Source organism: Neovison vison, chromosome 5 (assembly GCF_020171115.1).
Source record: "Neovison vison isolate M4711 chromosome 5, ASM_NN_V1, whole genome shotgun sequence".
Lineage (NCBI taxonomy): Eukaryota > Metazoa > Chordata > Mammalia > Carnivora > Mustelidae > Neogale > Neogale vison.
In genome coordinates this window covers 3,142,092-3,163,446 of record NC_058095.1, presented here as the reverse complement: position 1 = coordinate 3,163,446, position 21,355 = coordinate 3,142,092, and the positions used below count along the sequence as shown (strand labels likewise).

Genomic DNA, 21,355 nt, shown 5'->3' with positions numbered 1-21,355 from the left:
TCAGATTTAGCAGTCCCGTCCGTCGAGACGGCACATGGTTCCGTGTACTCAGGCTTTGAGCTCATCCGTGTTAACAGTTTCGGTCTATACGCCTTCCCCATGCTTGTGTCTAACGATTTCCATCTATTGCGTGGTTCCCAGTCGCTCGCTGGAGCTACTCGGGAATGTTCGTTTCTGTGCGGGCACCACGCGTCCCCTGGCTTTGCTAAGCTCAACTGCTAGTTCCGGTGGCCCTTCTTTGGAGATGTCTTAGGCTTCTCCATCCAGTCCGTCTTGTCATCGGCAAGTTAAGACAGTTTGGCTCTTCCTCTTCCAGTCTGGGTGACTGTCTGGTCCTTGCCTCGCTGCGCTGCCCGGGACACCCCATCAGACGCCTGTGGCGGAGCGTGGTGCGCGCAGCGACGGTGCTTACAGGCGTGGTAAGCGAAAGGGTCGGCGCCGGAGAAGGCTGCGTGCGGGGAGCAGAGCTTCGCTGAGTTCGGCAACGTCTGCTGTTTAAAATTATTTCACCGTAAGAAGCTAAGTGGTGGTGGCGGTGACAGTGGCCGTTCTTGCCTCGTTTCCAGAGCGTTTCCTCTGGAACAGCACCACGTAGGACATGAGCTGTAGGGTTTTCCATGTCCCCTTCACCGGGTTAGAGATGATCCTTTTCCGCTCGGTTCGCTAAGAGTTTTGTTTGCTTGTTTTTAAAATCATGAGTGGGTAGTGCGTCTGGTCAAGTCCTTTTCTTGTATCTTTGGAGATGATCATATGGTTTTTCCTTCTTAGTCTGTCCATGTGGTGGATTTGGGCGATTTTCGAATATTAAACCACTCTTGCATTCCCAGAGTAAGCCACACTTTCTCATGAATTATTTTCACTTTCATATGCAGCCGGATTCAACCAGCTAAAGGTTTGCTGGAGATTTTTCATCTATGTTCATGGGGGCATACTACTCTAGATTTTTCTTTCTTTTTTTTTTTGTAATATATTTGTCTGGTTCCGGTATCAGGATAGTGAAGCCCACATGAAATGAGTTGGGAAGTGTCCAAAATCATAGATTTTGTGGGGGTTTGGCATCATTTCTTCTTCAAATCTTTGATACGATTCACCAGTAAAACCATTTTCTTTGTGTGGAGGCATTTTATTTTTGTTTTATTTAGATCTTTCTAACAATTTTACTAAGGTGCCGTTTACTTCGGAACTTACCGACTGGAAGTGTAACGACAGGGTTAACATTGGGGAAGAAACTAATCTCGGTCACTTGTGTCTCGCCCCGTTCCAAAGTGGCTTTCGGGAGTTTTCTTTTTGCTGATCAGCTGCGCCCGAGCAGACGGAGAACCTCGGGGGCCAAAGTCACGGCGTGTGGCGGCCACCGGCTCATGGCCTCTCCGAGAGCTCACGGCGGGTTTTTGGATCCTTCCTCCTCGCTTTGCGATGCCCTGTCTCCTCCCGCTCCAGGCTGACGCGCTCCTGTGTCTCCCTCACGGCTCTCCTGGGACTGTCTCGCCAGGATCACCAAGAACACTGGGTCCTCCTTGTCACTCAGTCCGCGAATACTTCTAGACATGCCTGCTTGACCTCCCTGCGGTGTTTGATGGGTCGGGCTCCCAGCAGGAAACAGATGGCTCCAAACCGGGGTCACCGAGGAGGCTTGAAGAAGGGCTAGTTACAAGGTGTGAGTGAGCAGGGGAGGGACACCACAAGGGCTCGAGTGGAATCTGGGGCTCGGCTGCTCTCAGGCCGGGAGGGACCAGGGCAGGGAGCACTCGCTGGAGCACAAGCTCAGAGAGTAGAGGGACTCGCCTCCCATGACCGCGCCCGAGGCAGCCCTGTGGAAGGGAATCTGGGACCCCCAGCTCCTCCTCCTCCCTCCTGCCGGTCAGGGTCATCTCAGAGGGCATAGGTGAGGCTCACTCCGGTCAGTCTCTGGGGACCAGAGCAGGGCAGGGAGGGAAAGGGAGGGTCTGAGGAGACAAAAGGAACTGTGGGCGCACTTGGCTTTAAGACCTCACGCTCTTGTGGTTTCTCCTCTTCCGGTCCGGGCCTCTCCTTCCAGTGCTCTGGGGGCTTCGATGTAGAGCTTCCTAGGATCCTGCTGCCCTCAGAAACTATCTCATCCCCGCAGCTTCACAGCCACGCTAACGAGGCCCTAACAGGTCTAGACCTTCCTGGGATCCTCCTCCTGCCCAGTGATCCGGGGTGCCCCAGTGCCCAGGCAGCCGCAGGGGAGGGGGAGCACACACTAACCAAGCGAGCACCGGGCTTCTCCCGACAGCATCCGTCCTTTACAGACGAGGAACCCGAAGGACAGAGAAGTTAGAGAAGCTGTCCCAGGTCACGTGCAAGTGCGGGGCCAGGACTGGAGCCTGTGAGTGGCTTCCCAGCCTGTAATCTTAACCACTATGACCCAAAGAGACTTCTTCAGATTCAGGAAAAAGGACTGGATGATTCATTTTCCAGAAAAGTCTTTCCCCATCTGCCGATGGTGCCCGTCCCGTGAACTCCCCTAGCATGTCAGACCCCAGCCCCAAAACAGAAGGACAGAGTGCACCCCTCAGACAGCTGTCTCGTGGAACCAGGGCGGCTCTGGCTTTCCCCGCAGGCCCTCAGCCACCACCAACACAGACCAGGAGACATAGAGAACTCACAGTCCCCTCTGGCACTTTATTGTTTACAAAACAACGGCTGGGGTTGGAAGGAACACAATCCTTACAGTTGGAAGGAACACAATCCTTACGGGGACAGTAGCAGATACAAGAAACCAAAAACCCTTTTACTTTAAAGAGCTGAAAATCACACACAGCGCGAATGCTCTTCTTCAGGGCACCTAGGCCGTGGCTTCAAGGTCTCAATTTGGTGACTGTTCCGAGCCCTCTGACTTTCCTAATTCCGCCTCTGTCCCAAAAACTCACACAGCCCCAGCATCAGTGACATTCATCAAGGACATGGGTCGGGGAGCCCGACCAGGCAAAGTCAGAAAAGACTCGGGTCTTCCAGGCTGTGTCCAGCGGGAGCCGAGTTCCAGAGAAAGGTGTCACATTCTTTCGCTGCCCCTCCCGCCATGGAAGAAACACACGGCAGCACAAGACGGACCCTCACTGGGCTCCTTCCTAGAGTCTGTGGGAAAAGTCTGACGGCCATTCCCAGGCCATCCCCCTCACCCCCCACATCCTCCTGAGGGGAGAGGAAGCTTCAGGGGAGGGGCGCTATAGGCTGATGGTGGGGCCCTTCTTGGCTCCCCTCCGGCCTCACCTGTCCTAACCCTCTGCCTTCGCCCTGGAGCACCGAGAAGAGGCCAAAGGATGCAGACAGGCAGGGTTTGTGCGAAGTTTCCAGAAGAAAAGACTGTGAAGCTCCCCAGGGAAGGGGGAACAAAAGGTCGGGGACAGAAGCCATGGGGCCAGGCAGGCATCACCCCCGGGACCCAGGGCAGGTGTGACAGGACGTAGGGTCCCACTTGGGTCAGGAAGCACAAGATAACACTTGCGGAAGCCTTTCAGGGCATGACAAGCTCTGGGAGCTGGTCGTAAGAAGCATCGCTTCACCTTCGTATCCTCTGACCAAGGCCTGGGAAACGTTAAAATCTTATCTTACCAACGGTCAGAACTTAACGCCAGTCTCCGTGCCGCTGGAAACGCAGTTGTTGACGGTGGGACTTTGCTCTGTGTGATCAGATTTGGTGATTCCAAGAAAGGAAATTAGTTTGATTAAAATAAGTTAATAATTACAACTTCAAAGTGCTGCACGGCCACAGAAGTTTCCCCGAACGGAGCAGTGGAGCCGGCCACGCGACGTGGAGACTGTCTCATGTGAGGCCGAGGACAAGCGGAGCGTCCTTGCCGGCAGAAACCGGGCAGAGGCGTCCCTGGAGCGCCCTCACCGACCAGCTCTGCGATTCTCTGCAGTGTAGACAGATGCATTCCCAGGAACCTGGACAGCTGGATTTAATGCACGAGGTTCACGAAGAAAGAAGAAAAGGAGGTGGCCTGAGCGTGTCTGACTGGCCGGTCCACTTTGGACTCGCTGTCTCCTTCCCAGAGGTGCACAGTGCTGGACGCACAGCAGGAGCTCACGATACATTTAGCGGGCGGAGGAACAAACAGAAAGAGGAGAAAGAGAGGTGGGGGGGGGGGAGGGCAAGGCCAGGTTACCGGGGCAGCACAGGGTGCCTGCAGGGACGGCTCCCGCCACCAGATGGCAGCGCACACGGGTCGGTGCCCCATGGGGTCAGGCCGCTTCCCCAGCTCCCCCAGCTCCAGGGACTCGGGGCTGCGCCATGCCAGGCACCCTGGGGCTGAACTCCCTGAACCAGGCAAACACCTCGGAGCTCCGAAAAGGAAAAGAAAGCAAAACAAAACACCACAGAAAAGTGCGGTCTCTGGTTTTTATGGAATTCGAGTCCTGATGGAGCTGAAAACTGTCCACCTCTGGGCCTCGCTGGTCTGAGTTTTGTCCGTTTAAATAAACTCTATTCCTTCATATTTCACGTTGCCGATCTTGGTCTCGGGCAGTAGGAAACGGCCGTCCAGTGTGAAAGCCATGATGTAGGTGGCGATCTTGCCCCCGTCCTCCTCAGACTTGAGGGCCACAATGATCTGGTCGTCGGTGTTGGGGATGAACTTGAAGGAGGAGAAGCCGTGCGTGGGGACCACGTCCCCCACGCGGCTGACGGAGATGTCGCCGAAGTCCTGGGCGGCGCTGAGCAGCAGGTTGGTGCCCCTGCGCTCGTCATCCTTCTCGCTGTACCGCTCGTGGCTGGCCCGGCGCGGCAGGAAGAACCACCGCTGCAGCGTGTCGCTCCAGCAGGCAGATTCGTGAATGAGGTAGCCTGGGGACGCACGACAGACCCACAGGTCACCGGACTACCCAGGGGGCCCAGCCCCGCCCCACCCATGACCAGATGTGGGCAGGACGGTCCGCATTCGGGGGTGTGCCCGCGGCGCCTCCTTCCCCGCACGGGCTTTATGCCGCGGACACTGCGAGGCGGGGGCCTGTCCCGTCCGCTGGGGCTGCGTCCCCCCTCAATCCTCCTCAGACCTCCCTCTGTCCTACAGGCCTCTCCACCTGTCCTTGTTTAGATTATCCAGAGTAACAAAGACCACACGGGCCCTTCTGTCGTCGGCACCCCATGTCTGGTCACCTGTGGCCCTGAGTTCTGCTGCATCTCTGTGTCCCTGGTGCTGAGGAGCACAAAGCAGGGCCAGGTGACGGGAGCGGGTTTGATTTGTCAGGCAGAGGTCGGGGCCGGGGCAGGGGTTGCTCTGAGTCGAAAAGGAAGCAGCAGCCTTCTATCTGGGGGCCAAGCAATGTCCTCAGCGTCACGGTCCCCAAGCCTAGAGCTGCCTGTCCGCTCTGAGCAGGACGACCCCCCACCACACACGGCGACAACTCCTGGAAGGCGCGGCGGAGAGCGGGCGCTCTGTCGGGGGGTGACAGCCAGAGAGCTCAGCGGCAGGGGCTGCGGTCGGACACAGTGGGAGGCAGCGCGGCGGGGCGAGTGGAGGAAGGGCAAATGGCTCCTCTGTGCCCGGCAGCCACTGGCCTGTGGGAGCGGCCATCACGGACAGAAATCACCAAGCCTGAGCCCTGAACGACACCGCGGTGGTTTAGAAGCAAAGGGCCGGGGGACGCGCCTGCGCAGCACGCCACCACCTGCCCGTCGCCCCCCAGGCGGGGCCAGGCCCTTACCTGGAGGCTGGATCCCTGCAGCGGCCCGCAGAGCATTGTAGCTGGACACCCAGTTCTCGTGGTCCACGCTGCCTCTGCAGCCCACCACCTTCACCCACTCCGGATTTTCGTTCATCACCTCCCCCGTGCTGGTGGTCCACTCCTTGCCCAGGCCGCCCACATACAGATGCTCGTCCTTCACAGCCAGCCACTCGGCTTTGAAGCCTGGGGACAAGGAGACGAGGGGACATGCCTGAGAGGACAGCCACCCCTCTGCTCCCCAGGTTCCCGTGGCATCCGGCGATGCTGAGTGTCGGAGATCACCTGTGCTGGACGTCCTACGAGGCAGTGATGCGAGGGCAGGGGGCAGGACAGCCTGGCTCAGGGCTCCATTCCGAGGGCCGGCATCAGGCACCTCCCTCCGCCTTCTACGCTCTCCTCTCCCCACCCTCTAGGATGTGTCACATTCTCTTTGGCCACTGGGTCCAGGAACCCTCCGCTGGGACGGCCTCCCCTAAACGGATTCCAATGCCTCCTGCCGCGGGCACCTCAGCCGCCTGCCCATCCACTCCCAAAGGCCCTGCCAGCTGCTCGTCCATCTCCTCCGATCCGTACGCCCCAGCCTCAGGACCCCTCCAAGCCGGGGCAGAGGAAGCGTCTGGAGTGATTACCACGGCAGAGAGCGGTTCCTCGCCACCATGCCTGGTGCCCACGGAGAGCAGGGGAAGCGCCAGCAGCCAGAGCTAAGAGGGGCTGGTGGGGGCGCCCGGAGTCCACGGCGAGCGCTGTGTTTGTTCATGTGCCCTGAGCTTGACCTGCAGGCTGCAGTGCCCTCGGGCCGTGTGTGATGCTCTGCCCCCTGCGCCCTGTGTTCTCAATTGCGCTTGCTTTCCCAGACGTTCTGCAAGCTTCTTGCTGGCACGGAGGACCCAGAGCAGCGGCCGGCCCCGAGCAACGGCAGCAGCCAGAATGCTTCTCCGCGGGCGGCTCTGGAGGGACCTGCTGAGCTCCCGTGGTCCCAGCGGCCTTGCCAGCTCCCCTGGGTCACGTTTGAGAAGAGACCCTCTCCATTTATCAGGACTTCCATTCTTTCTGATGACCCGACCACGGGGCAACCCAAGGCTCTGCTTTCTTCCTGACCCAACCGGGAAGACCTGAACTACGACGGCTGCCTATGAATGCGGACCAACTACAGCAGGAATCGGGTGACCAGAATCTTCTCTGAAACTTGCTCCAGATAGTTCCCGGCCCATTGCCACAGGCCTGGGCAAGCACGGAGGGGTTTTATAGCCACGCGGAGGGCTGGTGGACGGCATGTGTCCCACGGGCCCAGATGGGTGCTGCCATTCCTTTTCTGACCTGAGGGGCCGGCAGCATGCAGGTTCCTGGAGCGCACACACCCACCCGCGGCGGAGTGGCGGAGCACACCTCCCCCCCGAGCACGGAGGCCTCTGTCCACGCCCCCGCTCGCACCCAGCGCCGCCCTGCCCCTTCCTGTGCAGGGCTCTGGGCCACTCTGGCTCCCTCTCGGAGCCCTGTGCTCCCCCTGCCTGAACGCGGGAACTCCTTTCCAGCACGCAGCAGAGCAGCGGGTCAAGGAGTTCCACGCTCGGATCCCACTCGAGCGCAGTCGCTGCCACCCACGCACAGACCCTCCTGCTGCCGCGTTTGCAGAAAGGAGAGCTGCACAGCGTACGTTTACCTTCTCTGGAAAGTCTCAGTTCAAAATGGGAGCAATCTGACCCCACGGCTTAAAGGTACGAGGCGTGGGGCTGTCATTCCCGTGTGTTCTGAAGACCCCGTGAAGACGTAAGGAGGGACTCCTTCCCAGGAGCGCCGAGAGCGGCGGTGGACGGGGCCCTCACACTTGTCCTGGGAAGGACCGGCTTCCTGGCCAGTCTTCTAGAAACAAGCTTCGGTGTGAGGCCAGCGGCAGGGGGTGGGGGGCACAGCTGTGGGTCGGAAGGAGGGAGATGGCTCTACCTGGCGGCCTCCCCCCCGGCCGCGTGACTGCTTTACCACACGTGCGCAGGCCAATGCAAACCCGGCCTCCCCATCCCAGCCGAAGCCGGGCGACTGCGAGGACCCGACTCACCTTTCCCCACGGTCCCATCGCCATCGGCCAGAATCACCCACGGCACGGCTCTGGTACCCTCGATCTGGTAGATGACCCCGGTCCGGTCGTCCACAGAGTACAGTCTCCCATTGAAGACGATGAGCTCAGACAGCTCCATGCCCCGCCCCTTTTCAGCTAGGTGGGACTCGAGGATCCCGTGGCCTTTGTCCCACTCCACGGCCACCTTGTCCCCGCTGTCTGACAGGGTCAGATAGCCCTTCTTCAGGTAACTGAACCAGGTATTTTCCTCTTGGGCTCTAGACTCTGTGTCCAAGTCGGCAATAACTGCGATTCGGTACCGAGTCCCGCCCGGCGTCCTCTGGGGGGCAGACAGGGGGTAGGTGTCATTGTACCGGTCAGCAGGGACCTGGCTGAGCCTCCAGCTGTGGGCGTTGGGTGCAGGGGGCCGGCCTGGGGGTGGGCGGTGGGAGTAGAGCAGCCAGAGGACAGCAGCACCCACAAAGGACGGCAGGATCACTTTCCAGCGGGGGCGGAAGCGGGGGTCTGCCGCCTTGGTCATGGACGCCAGCACCGGAAGGCCCCCCACACTTATCCGGAGGGAGTGCATAGGCTCATTCCATTCCAGGTGGTTGGAGGGCTGGACGGGCATCAGACCGAAGGGCAGGCGGGACCTGGACACCCAGACAGAGAGGACAGGGATCAGCGACCTGCAAAGCACAGTGGCTTTCCAATGACTAGAAGGTGCACGGCCCGAAGGCTGCTGTACCCAGAACGGCACGGCCGCTACTTTGCGGCCATTTGTCACTTCCTTGGCTTAATTAAACTCTGAGTCTAGCAATATCTTTATTTACTCTTAGTTGGCAGGATGAGAAGTCTTTCCAAAGCAAAATTCTTCCCTGTCCTGTCTTGACTGGCAAGACAGAAAGCTCAGTGAGGGCAAGTTCTGTGTAGGCTGGTGCTTTGCCAGCTTAGAAAGAGGGAGCCGCAGGGGGCGAGGGAGGCGGTGGGGGTGCTGAGGGGTCTGGGGGGCGCAGGGCGCAGAGAGGGCCCACTGTGTATGCTCATCAAACGTGGTCTCATGGGCAGCTCTCCCTGAGGGCTCCGCTCCCAACAGCAGCCTCCACATCCCCTTCCCGGGCATCTGCCGCCCGCCACATCACGCTACACGTCAGTCGGTGGGCTCCGCTGTGTCCTGCGCTCCCAGGACAGAGCACAGGGGCGATGTCTGTTCACCCAGGGAGTCCTGACTTCCGCCTGGGCTAGGATTCTGTAATATTAATATAAGCATAAAGCAGATTTAGGCTAAATGAAATACTTCTGTTTTTGGCTAAGTCTGTCCTCTGGCGCCCTTCTGTTAATGCAAATGACAGAGGGACCAGCATCTGACCGGCCCTCCTGGCCTGGAGCCTAGCATCGGCGCACCAGCCCCAAAGGACAGCTGGCCTCATCGGGGGCCTGGGTTGGCCTGGGACCCTGGTCCGCTCTGAGGTGCAGTAGCACAGCTGGGGGGCGGCGGCCGGCAAGGGCTGTCGTTCCCCATCTGCCCCAGCTTCCGTCCCCAGCAGAGCATGTGGCCTGGTCGGCGAGGCCACTGCGGCGCCAGACCCGCGTCTGTCTCAGGGCGGCAGACTCGGCAGAGCCCTGGTCTGCGGCTCTGGCCCTCTGTCTCCAGTTGTGAGTCAGTCCGTCCCCGCCCAAGACAGGCCCCCGGCTGAACCACGGGGGCACCGCTGCCCCCTGCCCCCAAACCACCAACAACGGGACTTCAGGGGCAGACGCTCCTCTCACTGCCGGGGGGCAGCGGGGCAGGGGGGGACCGGGCAGCTCCTCAACACTCAGGCCTCTCCCCGCACCCCAGTCCACGTGGCCCACGCGCAGGGGCTGCCGAGGAGCTCCCGTCCACACCACAGGCCGCTGGCACCGAGGGTGGAAAAACAAGGCAACAGTTCCACGTGGAAGCTAGCCCTTCCTTCTCTTGCTCTTGGGCAGATGTTTAGGTTTTGCCCATAGGCTCAAGTGCCCAAAAGGGACCTCTAAGGAGCGAGCAAGGCGGCAGGAGGGTGCCATGCGGACTGGGGGGTCGGGGGGCAGGCTCGGGAAACTCTCCCGCTCCTCCCTCAGGTGCTGTCCCGGGCTTCCCTCCTGGGCCGGGGCTCCCTCCTCCCCGGGAAGTGGCTCCGTCGTGGCCACAGAGCTGGTGGCTGAGCCTCCTCGGCGGGGAAACGGGGGTCCCGGCCGCTGCCCCTTCTCGGCTGCGCCCAGCCCCGGATCTTCACAAACTGCGGCTGGGCCCGAGCCACCCAGCCCGGAGCCCCTGCGTGACGTGGCCGCTGGGCTCTCGCCTCCCCGTCCCCCTCCTGTTCCAGACTCTGCTGGGGCTCCTAACGCATCCGGAACTTACGAGTTCCAAGGAAGTCTCACTCCCTCGCCCCGACTCCTCCCTTCGGAATAGCCCTGCGGATGGCGAGCGGCCACATTCCCACCTGCCCGGGACCAGAATTTCACCAGGAAGCTGTGACTTCCCTTTTGTGACTGTCACCTGTGACAGAAAAGGGGAGATGCTCTTTTCTGTGCGAGGCTGTTCTGCGACCAGTTCTGAACCACGAGCCCCTGGAGCACCCCAGGCACGGCCCCCGGTCTCCTTCCACAGCCTGCGGAAAGGGCTCCCTCAGGAATTCACCGGCCAGCGAGGCCGCTCCCAGACCTCAGGAGGCAGCCTGGCTGACAGCTGGCTCACTCCCTCCTCACATCCCAGCAGGCGCCGGGCCCCCTCACCGGTCTGGTCTGTACCCCAGCTCCAGACTTGGGTCCTATCTCGCCGTGGCCTCCTGCTGACTTAGGTCCTCCAGGTCCAACCTGCACCGGGCCGCTCACCAGCTGCCTGAGCTGGCATCTCGGGGCCTCGGCTCCTCGCACGTAAACCGTGGCAGAACGGAGCCGACTCCCCAGAGCTGCTGAATGAGTCACGTGCTGCAGGACTCGGGCCAGGTCGCTGCTCCTGGCTGACCGCTCCCCTCGCCCCTTTGCTGGCACTTCTGCCCCCTGCCCGGAGGGGAGGGAAACCCGTCAGGTTAACTGGCACGAGCAGCCGGCCCATCCTGTCCGCAGAGAGCAGAGGGACGCTGCGGCCTGCAAAGCTGAACACACGGACTGCCCGTCTGTCCAGAGAAACAGTGCGCGGGTCCCTGGCCTAGACGCTCTCCACTCCAGCCTCCACACAGCTGATAGCGTGATTTTTCTAAAAAGTAAATCCGGATTAAAGTTCTCTGCTAGATCCCAAAGCTGGCCCACTAGAGGACGAACCCTCAGCTGCCCCCCACCCTGCCACTCCCCTAGTTAGTGCTGGGCATTTTATAATGCCACAGCCCACAGCCAAGCCCCTGTGCGTGACGCTTCTGCCACCTGGGATGATGCTCTCTCTGACCACACAGAACCATCTGGATGTCCCTGGGTGTGCCATGATAGTGATGCTTCTGCTGCCCCTTTCCCACCCTGTCCTGAATCTATGGTGAAGGACCCCCTCCCCGACCAGTGATCTTCCCTCCTGTGGACACCCAAAGGTGTCCCGGCCTCAACCCCGAACCTGAGTGTCCCCTCATCTGTCAATAAAGACTCTGCAGATGTGGTGGCTCAGTTTAGGGTCTCGAGAGGAAGTTAATCCAGGGGAAGCCCAGAGGTGACCCCAAGCGTCCTGATGAAAGGAAGGCAGAGGGACATTAGACAGTGATGGGCGAGGCCACTGACCACGAAGGCAGAGAGAGGAGTGATATGGCCACAGACCAGAAGCACCCCGAACCCCCAGAAGTCAGAAGAGACAAGGACAGATTGTCCCCTAGAGCTTTCGAAGGGAGCACAATCCTTGATTTCAGCCCGGTGACACGAACAGTGGACTTCTGGCCTCGGCACCGTGAGAGCACGCGTGTGCGGTTTCCAGCCACCACGTTTGCGGGGAACTTGCCACGGGAGCCCCAGAAACAAAGGCACGTTCTCACACAGCCCTCTGTGCCTCCTCCTCCCAGAACGTGGCACGGACCACGCCTTGCTGCCGCCATCTGTCCGGCTTGGCTGTGAGCTCTGGAGGGCAGGGAGCCCCCGGGCCCCGTCGCCTTCTGTTATGCAGGGAATGACCGCTTCCAGGCAGCGCGGAACTCTGTCCGCCTTCCAGAAATCCCTTTTTGCCACTGGAATCATTTCTCTTTGCATCAAAACCCAACCTGGATCGCCATCCCTCCGCTAAGATCCCAGGAGTTACTTTCATTTTGTAGCAGAAACTCAGATGCCTTTCTCTTCGTTCTCCACAACTCCCGGCTGGCCCGCACCCAGAGCGGACGGTGAGCGGCCTGTCTTGTGCAGAATGAGAGCCTGTGTTTTTATTTCGAAACAAAACACTCCCCTCCCCAGGAGAGGGGCCCGTGGGAAGTGGTCTCCTTGCCCACGCCCCTTGAGGTTCTGAGCAGTCCAAACGTTTGCCGATCCGAGACAAGGCTGTCAGCCCCACCATCTGCAGCCTAACGGGCGGATTTGGTATCTCCGGGAAAATCTGAACCAAGCTGCTATGGGAAAACGTCGCAGGCTCTTTGACTGGCCAAGCTCACCTGTCCGGGTGGGCCGGCGCCAGTTCTCTCCCGCTCAGAAACCCCCAGGGACCGCCCCCCCCCGCCCCTGGCTTCCCTTCTCCCGCGCCGACCACGCTGCAGGGCGAGCGAGGTCCCTGCCAAGAGCCCCCCAGAGGAACCACCACCACGCAGGCTGCTCCAGGCCCAACTTCCTTCCCCACTCCCCTCTTTTTCAAACAGCTGTCAAGAGTGGCTAACCGACACCCCTACGTCTGTGGTTCCTTTCGCCAGCACGTCCTTCTAACGCGGGCCTGAAACGGCAAGGTGTGACTCTGTGTCTTTCCACTCCCAAGTGGGTCCCTGGACTCCGAGGGAGCGCCACTGCCAGGGAGACGCTCCTGCCCTGGCCCCGGGAGGAAGGGGCCACCCCTACCTTCTTGGGCCATCTTTGGGATTCTACAGAAGGCTCGGAAGAAAGGTGGCAGCCAGTCCCGATACAGCCCCCAACCTGGAGGGTCTCTTTCTCCTCTTCCTTCAGGTGTGTGGCCGGTGGCCAAACAAACAGGTTTAACGGCAGCTGCCAGAGCAAAACTCCTCCCTTTCAGGATCTAGGAGGGGCAGGAAGCAAGGGGGCAGCGTCCTCTGCCTCCCCTCTCAGGCTCTGCCTCCCCCTCAGACTGTGCCTGTGCCCCTCAGGCCCTTTGTCCCGGGCAGCGGCTGCCTCCCCTTCCCCACCGCGGTCTGTGACCTGAACGGCCCTGCAGAGCTTGTGTCCGGACAGCGGGCAGGTCAGAGTCCCGGCTCTGCTGGCGGCCTACGTGCACTTCCCGGCGGGAGAGGAGCGAGCTCCTCCTGCGCTCGTCAGAGTGACACAAGGTGACGCGGCGGCCCAGGGCTTCCGAGCCTGCAAGACTGCTGGGTGTGTCTCGGGGGAGGGATCCTCGAACCCCAGGCTCTGTGAACGCGCTGCCCGACCCAGGGCGTTCTGCTGCGTGGGACTCACCAAGGCTCTATTGTACTGGAAAGTTCCCTTTCGAATTTGGGCAGGTGTGAGAGGCAGAGGGCAAGTCACAGAAGCCAAGTATGTCCTCCAGGGACTACCTGAGGTCCTCCTGCTGACAGCAGTCTCCTTAAAGGCTGCGGTGCCGCCCCTGGCGCTCCCTCCCTCGGCACCCAGCAGGCGCTCACGGCTGCTTCCTGGAGCAAGTTAAACACAGCTCAGGGTAACTACTTCTTCAGCCGTGTTTCCGTCTGTAAGCCCGCACCTGAGGGGACTGGGGTTTCGACCCCGGCCTGACGCCGCACACTCATTCACGGCCCTGCAGGACCCCCCCACCCCGCCGAAATCAAGGGCCGTGCTCCCTCAGAGGCCCCGCGGAGAACCTTCCCCTCCGACGCCTCCTGCTTCTGGAAGAGCGGGCACTGCTCGCCTTCCACGCGGCAGCGCTGCGCCTCCGCACCTCTCCGCTACCCCCGGCCCCCGCTCCTCTGCCTCTGTCTCCTGCTTCCTCCGGCCGGGGTTACCCTGGGCCACCTGGACCCTCCAGGATACGTTTCCTGGTTCAAGGTCAGCTGATTAGCACCCTTCCTTCCATCTGCTACCTTCGTCCCCTCTTGCCACAGCGCGCACTTGCAGGTTCTGGGGGTTAGGACGTGGCTATCTCGGGGAGCCGTTACTCTGCCGACCACAAGAAGGGAGACAGGGAGAGGATGTCCAGCTTTCCCCGGGGCCGGGACCGTGCACACACGGCTCTGTCCACGATGCGGGCGGCACAGCTCCAGAGCCCCGCACCGCCTGCGCCTGCTACATCACGGGAGGGCCGTGTGTGCCGGCGCTGGACCGCCAAGGTTACGCGTCAGGAGGACTTTTCGACGAAAAGCTGCCCTTCCAGTGTAAGCCACATCCCAAACAACACTGCGTTATCAGGGCTGTTTTCCAGAGAGCCTGAGAATAAGGGGACGCAATAAAAATCCCACCACGCACCCAGATCAGTGGGCTTGCACCTGCCTGAGCCCGTCTTCTGTCCTGTCCTCTCCAGGGCCGGGCTCCCCGGACACTGCAGTCAGCACTGGAGGACGCATGTGGCCAGGCCGGACCCCCTGCAGCCATTCGGGAAGCACTGGGATCGGACCCTTCCACGCTGTCCCTCGGTGCCTACACGAGGCCTTGTTTCCCACGGCACGTCCCCGGTGAACACGGACGCGGCGGCACTCTGCTTGGGAACCCGGAGCTGCGAGGTCCCGGTAACGATCGTGCTTGTGACAGGTCAACGAGAAACAGACGGACAAACCGAACACCTTCCCAGACCTCCCTGCTGCCAGGACGCTCTTGTCTAAGGAAGTGTCTTGCTCTCACCAGGAGGAAAGCCCACACAAAAGCCCGAAAGCCCCCGTCCAGAGCATTCTGGAAGGAAGAGAACACGGGTTAGATGTCCCCTCCCGCGTCCCAGGTACCATTCCACAGATGTCCACACGACACAGAAATGACATCCCGGTCACGGTGCTGATGCATTGCAGGGTGCCCGGCTGCGCCCTCAGATCTGAGATGCTGCTTTAAAGAGGAAAACACTCAGGTGCGTACGTGGCGCCCCAGACGGCCGCCGCAGGGTCTTAAGACTCGGAAGAAAGGGGCCGAATTCTAGTGAGGCCGCACGAGCCCACCTCAGGGGCCCCATGCCAGGGGGTGGGGGGGGACACACCAGCAGAGCGAAGCGCGGTCCCATCCCCATCCGGGTCTGCCCGCACCCCCTCCGTGGTTCAAGGAAGCATGGCATATCGACAGCCGAAACCTACACACTCAGGGCAGGGCTGTGGCCGAGAGGTGGGGCGGGAACCACGGCCAAGGTGGGCTCTGGGGGGAGGAGCCTGCCGCAGAGAGCACTGAACGCTCAGACCCAGGCGGGGAGGGACACGACGTGGCTCAGATACTCTTGCAAGTCTAGGACTTCCTCCACTGTCCCCGGGGCACCCACGCCTTCCGTGACGGGTCCAGCAAGAACACGGAGACCGCTCAGCCTCCAGGCCGCCCCTGAACAGACGCGTGCCTCACCGGAGCCCCCACCGCCCAGGCCCACAGGGGGCAGGCTGGCCCATCGGCGGGACTTTCGGGGGGCCTGGAGGCTGGAAGAGAAGGCTCACGGAGGCTGCCGGGGAGGGGCCTGGGAGGCCGCTGCCCACGGTGCCCACAGGCCCAGGCTGGACTGTCCTGCCCAGAGGCCTGCGGGCTGGGTGCTGGGGGGCACCCGTCCCAATACCACTCCGAAAAAGGAGAGGAAGGGGAGGCTGCAGCACCTGCTTCCTCTTCGGGGACCCTCCCGTGACCCTGTGCTCTTGCCGGGCTTGTTCCCTACGCCGAGGAGCCGGGAGGAGCCCGCTGACCACAGCAGACGCCTGGCCCCGAACCTGCGCCCTGGAACCACGCTGGGGAACGACGTCGAGCACATGCTCCGGGACAACGGTGACAAGTGGGGCTGGTGCGCCAAGGGACCCCGGCTCCCTGGGCACGCCAAGGCGTCCGCGAGAGAGCCGGACCTGGCTGGCAGGAGAGTGACGGCGAGTCCCGGGATCCGCCGGGCCTGGGGACACACGGGGCAAAGGGAAGGCAGCGAGCAGGAGGGACGAAGGAGGGGGCGCCGCACCTAGGGTGAGCGTGTGGGGCCCGAGGGACGTGCAGGAGGACGGCAGGTGGTCTGGGCACAGGAGGAAGGAAGGGGAGGCCCGGGTCGGGGGAGGGTGGCCTGCTGCCGAGGGGAGGCCCGGCGATCACGGAAGGGGTACTCAAACCATGGTGCGGGTGGGGGACAGGCAGGGACTGGACTCCGGGACAGCTGTCCCAGAGAAGGGAGCAGTACGCCAGGGTTCAAAGTCGGCCCATGATAGTGGGGGGGGGAGGGATCCCAGGCTCGTCAGAGGGCACGGGAGTCCCACACTAGTCTGAAGGGGGGAGGGGTCCCGCACTAGTCAGAGCCACTGAGAGTCCCACAGGTCAGTCAGGGCAGGTATCTCTCAAGTTGGAGGGGAGACGTGTCCCATGCTAGTCAGACGAGGGAGGCATCCTGCACCAGTCGGGGGGGGGGGGGTCCCGCACCAGTCCGACGGGGGAGGTGTCCCGCAGTAGTGAGAGCCAGTGAGAGCCCCGCGGGTCAGTCAGCGAAGGTGGCCGCCGCCGGTCGGACGAAGGAGACCGTTTCTCGGGAGTCTGAGGGTCGGGGGCGGGACGTGGCAGGGTGGGAGGGCTACGAGGCAGGCCCGTCGCGGGGGAGGGCGCGGCGGCCGCGGGTGCAGCCGTCACTCACCCGGTGCAGGCTGGCTCCGGGGCCCGCGGACGGCGGGGCTTCCCTGCGGCAAGGCCGGGACCCTGCGGGAAGCCGACTTCCGCCCGGCGCGCTCGCCGGGTCTCCGGGGCGCGCTCCCGGCAGCCTCTGCTCTGCGGCTGCGCACCAGCGCGAGCGGGACTGCTGGGAGTTGTAGTTTTTTACTGCTCGGAGGGCGCCCCAGGGGGCCAGGACAAGAGCCAGGGGCGCAGACTTGCGCGGGGACCACCCCGCAGGCCCCTTCCACCGCTTTGTCCCGGAACGCCCGCCCAGCAAAAGCGGGAGGCGGGATCATGTCTCCGAGTTGAGCTGTTAGGACCTCTCGCCTCGCCCTGTCGACCCCTGTGGTTTCCTGGGAGGCGAGGAAGCGCGCACCCCTTTCTGCCACCCTCGTTATCAGCGAGCCCCTCTCCTCGGCCCTTCGGATCGGCCACTTCGGAAAGCTGGTCAGCTTCCAGAGCAGAGATCAGGGCGCAGGTCTCCAGGCTTGGAGTGTCCTGGCTGGGGAGGGTGCCGGGGGTAACCTCTTCCCAAATAAGGGTGTCCAGTTCGCCCTGCTCCTCCAGTCCCCTCCCCGGCCCCTGCGCTGTTTTTTGTTTTTGTTTTGTTTTGTTTTTTCCTGCGCTGTTTAAATGGAATATATTGCTCTCCACCCTCAAGTCCTGCAAAAATGCCCATTATAGAAATAACGAGAAAAGCCCGGTAGCAGCGAGCTAGGCGAGGGCTGGTGCTCTGCGGACCCGCCACTCCAGCCTTGGCCCGCCTGCGTGCAGTCACCCCAGGGCCTCCAGGAGCCTTCCCTTAGGCAACAGATGCACATGAGAAAAATTCAAATTATGTAAATGGTGTCCGGTGAAAAACAACCTCCAGGTCCGTGTTCTGCATTCCCTGCCCAGAGGCAGTCGCTGTTCCTAGTTTCTTGCCATTATGGTTAGAGAGATTTTGTGACACGCAAACAAATCACAAACGCGTATATTAAATTACCTTTTTAAAAAACCAAATGGAAATTTGCTATTTCCACTCAGTTCTGCATTTTGCGGGGGAGGGGGTGGAAAGGAGACAACCCCCTGTGGAATTCATTTGTTTCTCGTTATGCGAAACTGAGTTCTAACTATGTTCCATATATTACCACTATTTTAAATTATTCAAATCTTTTATTTTCTAAGAGCTGAGGAAGAAAAGGCTAGTCCTGCTCTCTGGAAAGGCCTCCATACTCCTCCCCCCTTCCCAGCCCCCTCCCACCCCAGGAAGTGAATGCAATCTTGAATCACTCTCACGCTTTGTGTTGTAATTTTAGCAAATAGGGATGTATCCCTCAACAATATGTATGCCTGCTATAACTTGTACAAAAAAGGAAATAAAACTGTACGCAATGGCGGGGAGATCCTGCCGCTTCCCAGATACTATCTGGCATATGTCTTCTCACTGCCTGATTGCTGGGAAGTTGTGTACCTTTCCTAGGTTTTTTGGCCGTGTATATTTCTTCTTCTGCGGATGCCCCAGCCTCTCAGTGTCAGTGTTAGGAAATAATCCATCCTTTCCATTGGTATGCGTGCAATACCTTTTTTGTCATAGATCGAGTTTCCATAAATACATGGGTCTGTTTAGGGGCTTTCTAGTATGTCACATGAGGACATTATCTTCTTCAGTACCACTGTCTTCACTCTCACCACTTTCTAATAAACCTTCACATGTGGTAGGACAATTCCCCCTCAGGCCCCTCCTACATCCCACCCACCCCTAACTGTTGGGGTTTTGAATGGAATCTACAGAATAATTCGGAGAGAACTGCTGTCTTAGGACGTTGAGCCTTCTGCCGAAGAAGGTTTGCCTTCTCACTTACTCAGGTCTCCGTTAATGTTTTCCAGAAAGGTTTGTCATTTTTCACTTCGCACCACAGCTTGGTCTGTGGGGTTCTGTCGAGACGTGTTTCCTTCTCTACAGAGCTGCGTCGTACTCCGCCGTGTGGCTGTCCCGTTATTTCTTGTGCCAGGCCCCTAACGCTGTCCTTTTAGGATAGGTGGGATCTTCTTACATTACAACAATGTTTCAGGGCAAGTCCTTGAACTCACGAGTTGGAACACAACTGTGAGTCCGTCTGTAGGATAAACTGGTGGAAGGACCTTAACTAGGTAAAAGGGCGTTCGCATCCTCTAGTGCACAGACCCCTGCTTTCCTGCCTTCCGGAGAGACCAGGCCCCGGAAGCACTCTTCGCGTGCCTCTAGGTGTCCCTGTGGTTTAAATTCCCCTTACTTCCTGTGCATCCTTGGAGACATCACCTTGGCCTTCGTCCAGAACTTTTCTCTCCCCCTTTTGTTTCCATAACTCTACATAAAAGACTAAAAAATCTTGGCTTTAATCACCCGTCGTCTGTTTACTTACATTGTCGCTCACCCGTGTCACAGTGAAGGCTTAGAAGGGAGCAGTCCACCAGGGGGCCCTCCCATTTTATTTATCGAGTCCAGTGCTGCCTGATGGTGACTGCTCTGGGTTATCTCTGGAAGGGCGGGAAAGGAACTCCCGCGGTAGGGATGTCGACTCCGAGAGATGGAGAAACTGAGGCACGGGACAGTAAATGCCTGATTAGAGTCAGGAAGCACATAGATGGCAAAAGGCAGACTGCCAGTGTGCTTTCTTGTCCCTCACGGTCCGTCCTTGCGTCCAGTCAAGGGCGGCAGGGGGGACCTTCCAGAGAAAGGCTTGTCCTCGGGTGTGAGGGCCGGTGAAGCAACAGGTAGGCCTGTTCTGTCCTTGCAGCGGCCGGTCCTGATTCCCACCTGCCCCCAGCCTTCCAGAAGGCAGGCGCTGCCCTCCAGGAGCAAGGAGCGTGGGCCAGCGGCCAGGGAGGCTGGGTCTGGCCGCCAAGTTTCCATCTCTTCCAAATCTCCACGGAGACTCCCTCACCCCCGCCCTTGGCAATGGGACGCTGCCATCGGCCTGCCTGTGGCCCCCCTCTTCCGAACAGAATGCAGAAGTTTACAGTGCTGGTCTCTGCCCTTATGGGATGGCTGGGCAGCCTGGCCCGAAATAGCTAGAACAAGCAGAATGCTGGGGCCACAGTGGGGAAAAAAAAAAAAAAAATCACAGTGCTGCTAATGACAGGCTGTGCTTATCTGGAACCCAGCGTCTTACAGACGTTAACCGAGGTCACAGAGTCTTTTCCAGGAATGAGAAAACAGACCAGTGACCAGCAGGGATATGCCCAGGGAGAGAGAAGGGATTGCCAAACAGGGAAGGGCGTAGAACGTGCCGCCTCCTGGGAATGTTCTCTCCCCTGTGAGTCTCTGGCTTTCACGTCCCATGAGCTGCCCTTGTCTGAGGATGTGGGGCCACTTGGGAAGGTTCTGGAAGCCATTAAGTGTTTGGCCCAGACATCCTTGTGTAGGAGGTGTGAGCTCCTAGGGAATTCCAGGATGGGCGTGACCTAGAACCACTTGGGAAAACTGAAGAGAGAGACCTTGCGGGGCGGGGGGGGGGGGAGGCGGGCTCATGGTTCTGGTTGGCCCTGGCCTCTGACCCATCAAGGGGCTGACGAAATCTCCCTCAGGCACAGCTGCTGGCTTTGGGTTCTGATTTATTATTATTATTATTTATTTTTTTTTTTTTTGGACCATGACTCCTGTCCTTAATTCTGGCCAGGACTTTCCAACACGGAAGATATTTGCTGAATTGGGAGCATTCTGCCCTCGTTGCCTGAGGGCACTACGGCCTTGATGGAGGACCGACAATCAGGTAGTCTGCAGGACCACCCCCTATACTTCCAGTTTTAAAGCAGTGAGGAAGTATAAAGAGCATTAGGGACCTGGCCAGCTTGGTGTTCGGGTGACAGAATTTGTTTCTTTCATTGAGGGCTGAGCTGGCCTTGTGACTCTTTGCCCCTTTGCCTGTTGGCTTGAGCTGTGCGCTGTGATGCCCGAGATGTGCTCAGACTTTGGTTCCCTTTCTCCTGGAACTTTCCACGCCTCTGAGCCTTCTGTCTCATGCGGACGTCTTGGAAAACTCCAGGTCCTTGTTGCCACATTTCATACCAGCGCCCCTCTGCCTCCTGGTCTCTGCCTCAAGAGATCTGAGTAATCCCTTTCCTAACCTCCTGGGAGATGTGGGGGCTCGACCCAAGAGGAGGGAAGGAGGAAGATTATACTTGGCGTAATGACAGTGATCACAAGCATGTTTGTGCTTTGTATCTGCTGTCGGGCCTTCCATCGGCCGCGTGACAATGACAGAGTCACAGTTCTTTACCCCAAGTCCCCCAAATACGAAAAGCTCTGAAACTGTGGTCCCCCCCCACCCCACCGAGTTTGGCGTGAAGGACTTTGGCAGAAGAGCGCGACCTTCAGCCTTGTGAGGGTAAACACGGGTCCGGTGCGGGGTCCCTGCGCAGAACCCCGCGGGGAGAGACTGCATTTTACTTTGGCCGCGTCTGACTGCATGGGCTCTGGATTAGAGACCCGGGACCCGTCTCCGCTTTATGGACAAGGAGACTAAGGAAGGCCCCTGTCGTCGTCAGCTCGTCAGCACGCCAGGCTCAGGACGTAAAGCCTCTGGCTAGAACGAGCAGTTGCCGCTGGAAGTCAGGGAGGGTCGTTGACTGGCTGAGTTTCTAGAACTCTTCTCCCCATCGGGCCTCTGGATTCCTGTCTTTTAATTATCTCTAAGATAACTATCTTTCAGAGGCACCTGGGTGCCTCAGGGTTAAACATCTGCCTTCCGCCTCGGTCATGATCTCAGGGTCCTGGGATCGAGCCCCAAATGTTGGGCT

The 21,355-nt window shown here is 59.8% G+C and overlaps 1 protein-coding gene across 1 annotated transcript; it reads right to left on the bottom strand.

Annotated features, from left to right (window-relative positions):
* Positions 1–2,626: 2,626 nt before the first annotated feature.
* Positions 2,627–16,657, bottom strand: CANT1 (calcium activated nucleotidase 1). Its single transcript, XM_044247312.1, has 4 exons — positions 16,578–16,657; positions 7,745–8,397; positions 5,671–5,874; positions 2,627–4,810 (listed from the first exon to the last, which is right to left on the bottom strand). Exons 2-4 carry the CDS (start codon positions 8,373–8,375, stop codon positions 4,440–4,442), a joined length of 1,206 nt encoding a protein of 401 aa, XP_044103247.1. The 5' UTR covers positions 8,376–8,397; positions 16,578–16,657; the 3' UTR covers positions 2,627–4,439.
* Between the last annotated feature and the right edge of the window lie 4,698 nt (positions 16,658–21,355).

Bases quoted from the DNA above. Each gene is read 5' to 3' on its own strand.
- CANT1 (XM_044247312.1), bottom strand. From the start codon at position 8,375: ATGCCCGTCCAGCCCTCCAACCACCTGGAATGGAATGAGCCTATGCAC. The intron at 5,875-7,744 runs GTGAGTCGGGTC...CCTTGTCCCCAG, and splicing joins CGATGGGACCGTGGGGAAAG to GCTTCAAAGCCGAGTGGCTG. The intron at 4,811-5,670 runs GTAAGGGCCTGG...GTGCGTCCCCAG, and splicing joins TGCAGGGATCCAGCCTCCAG to GCTACCTCATTCACGAATCT.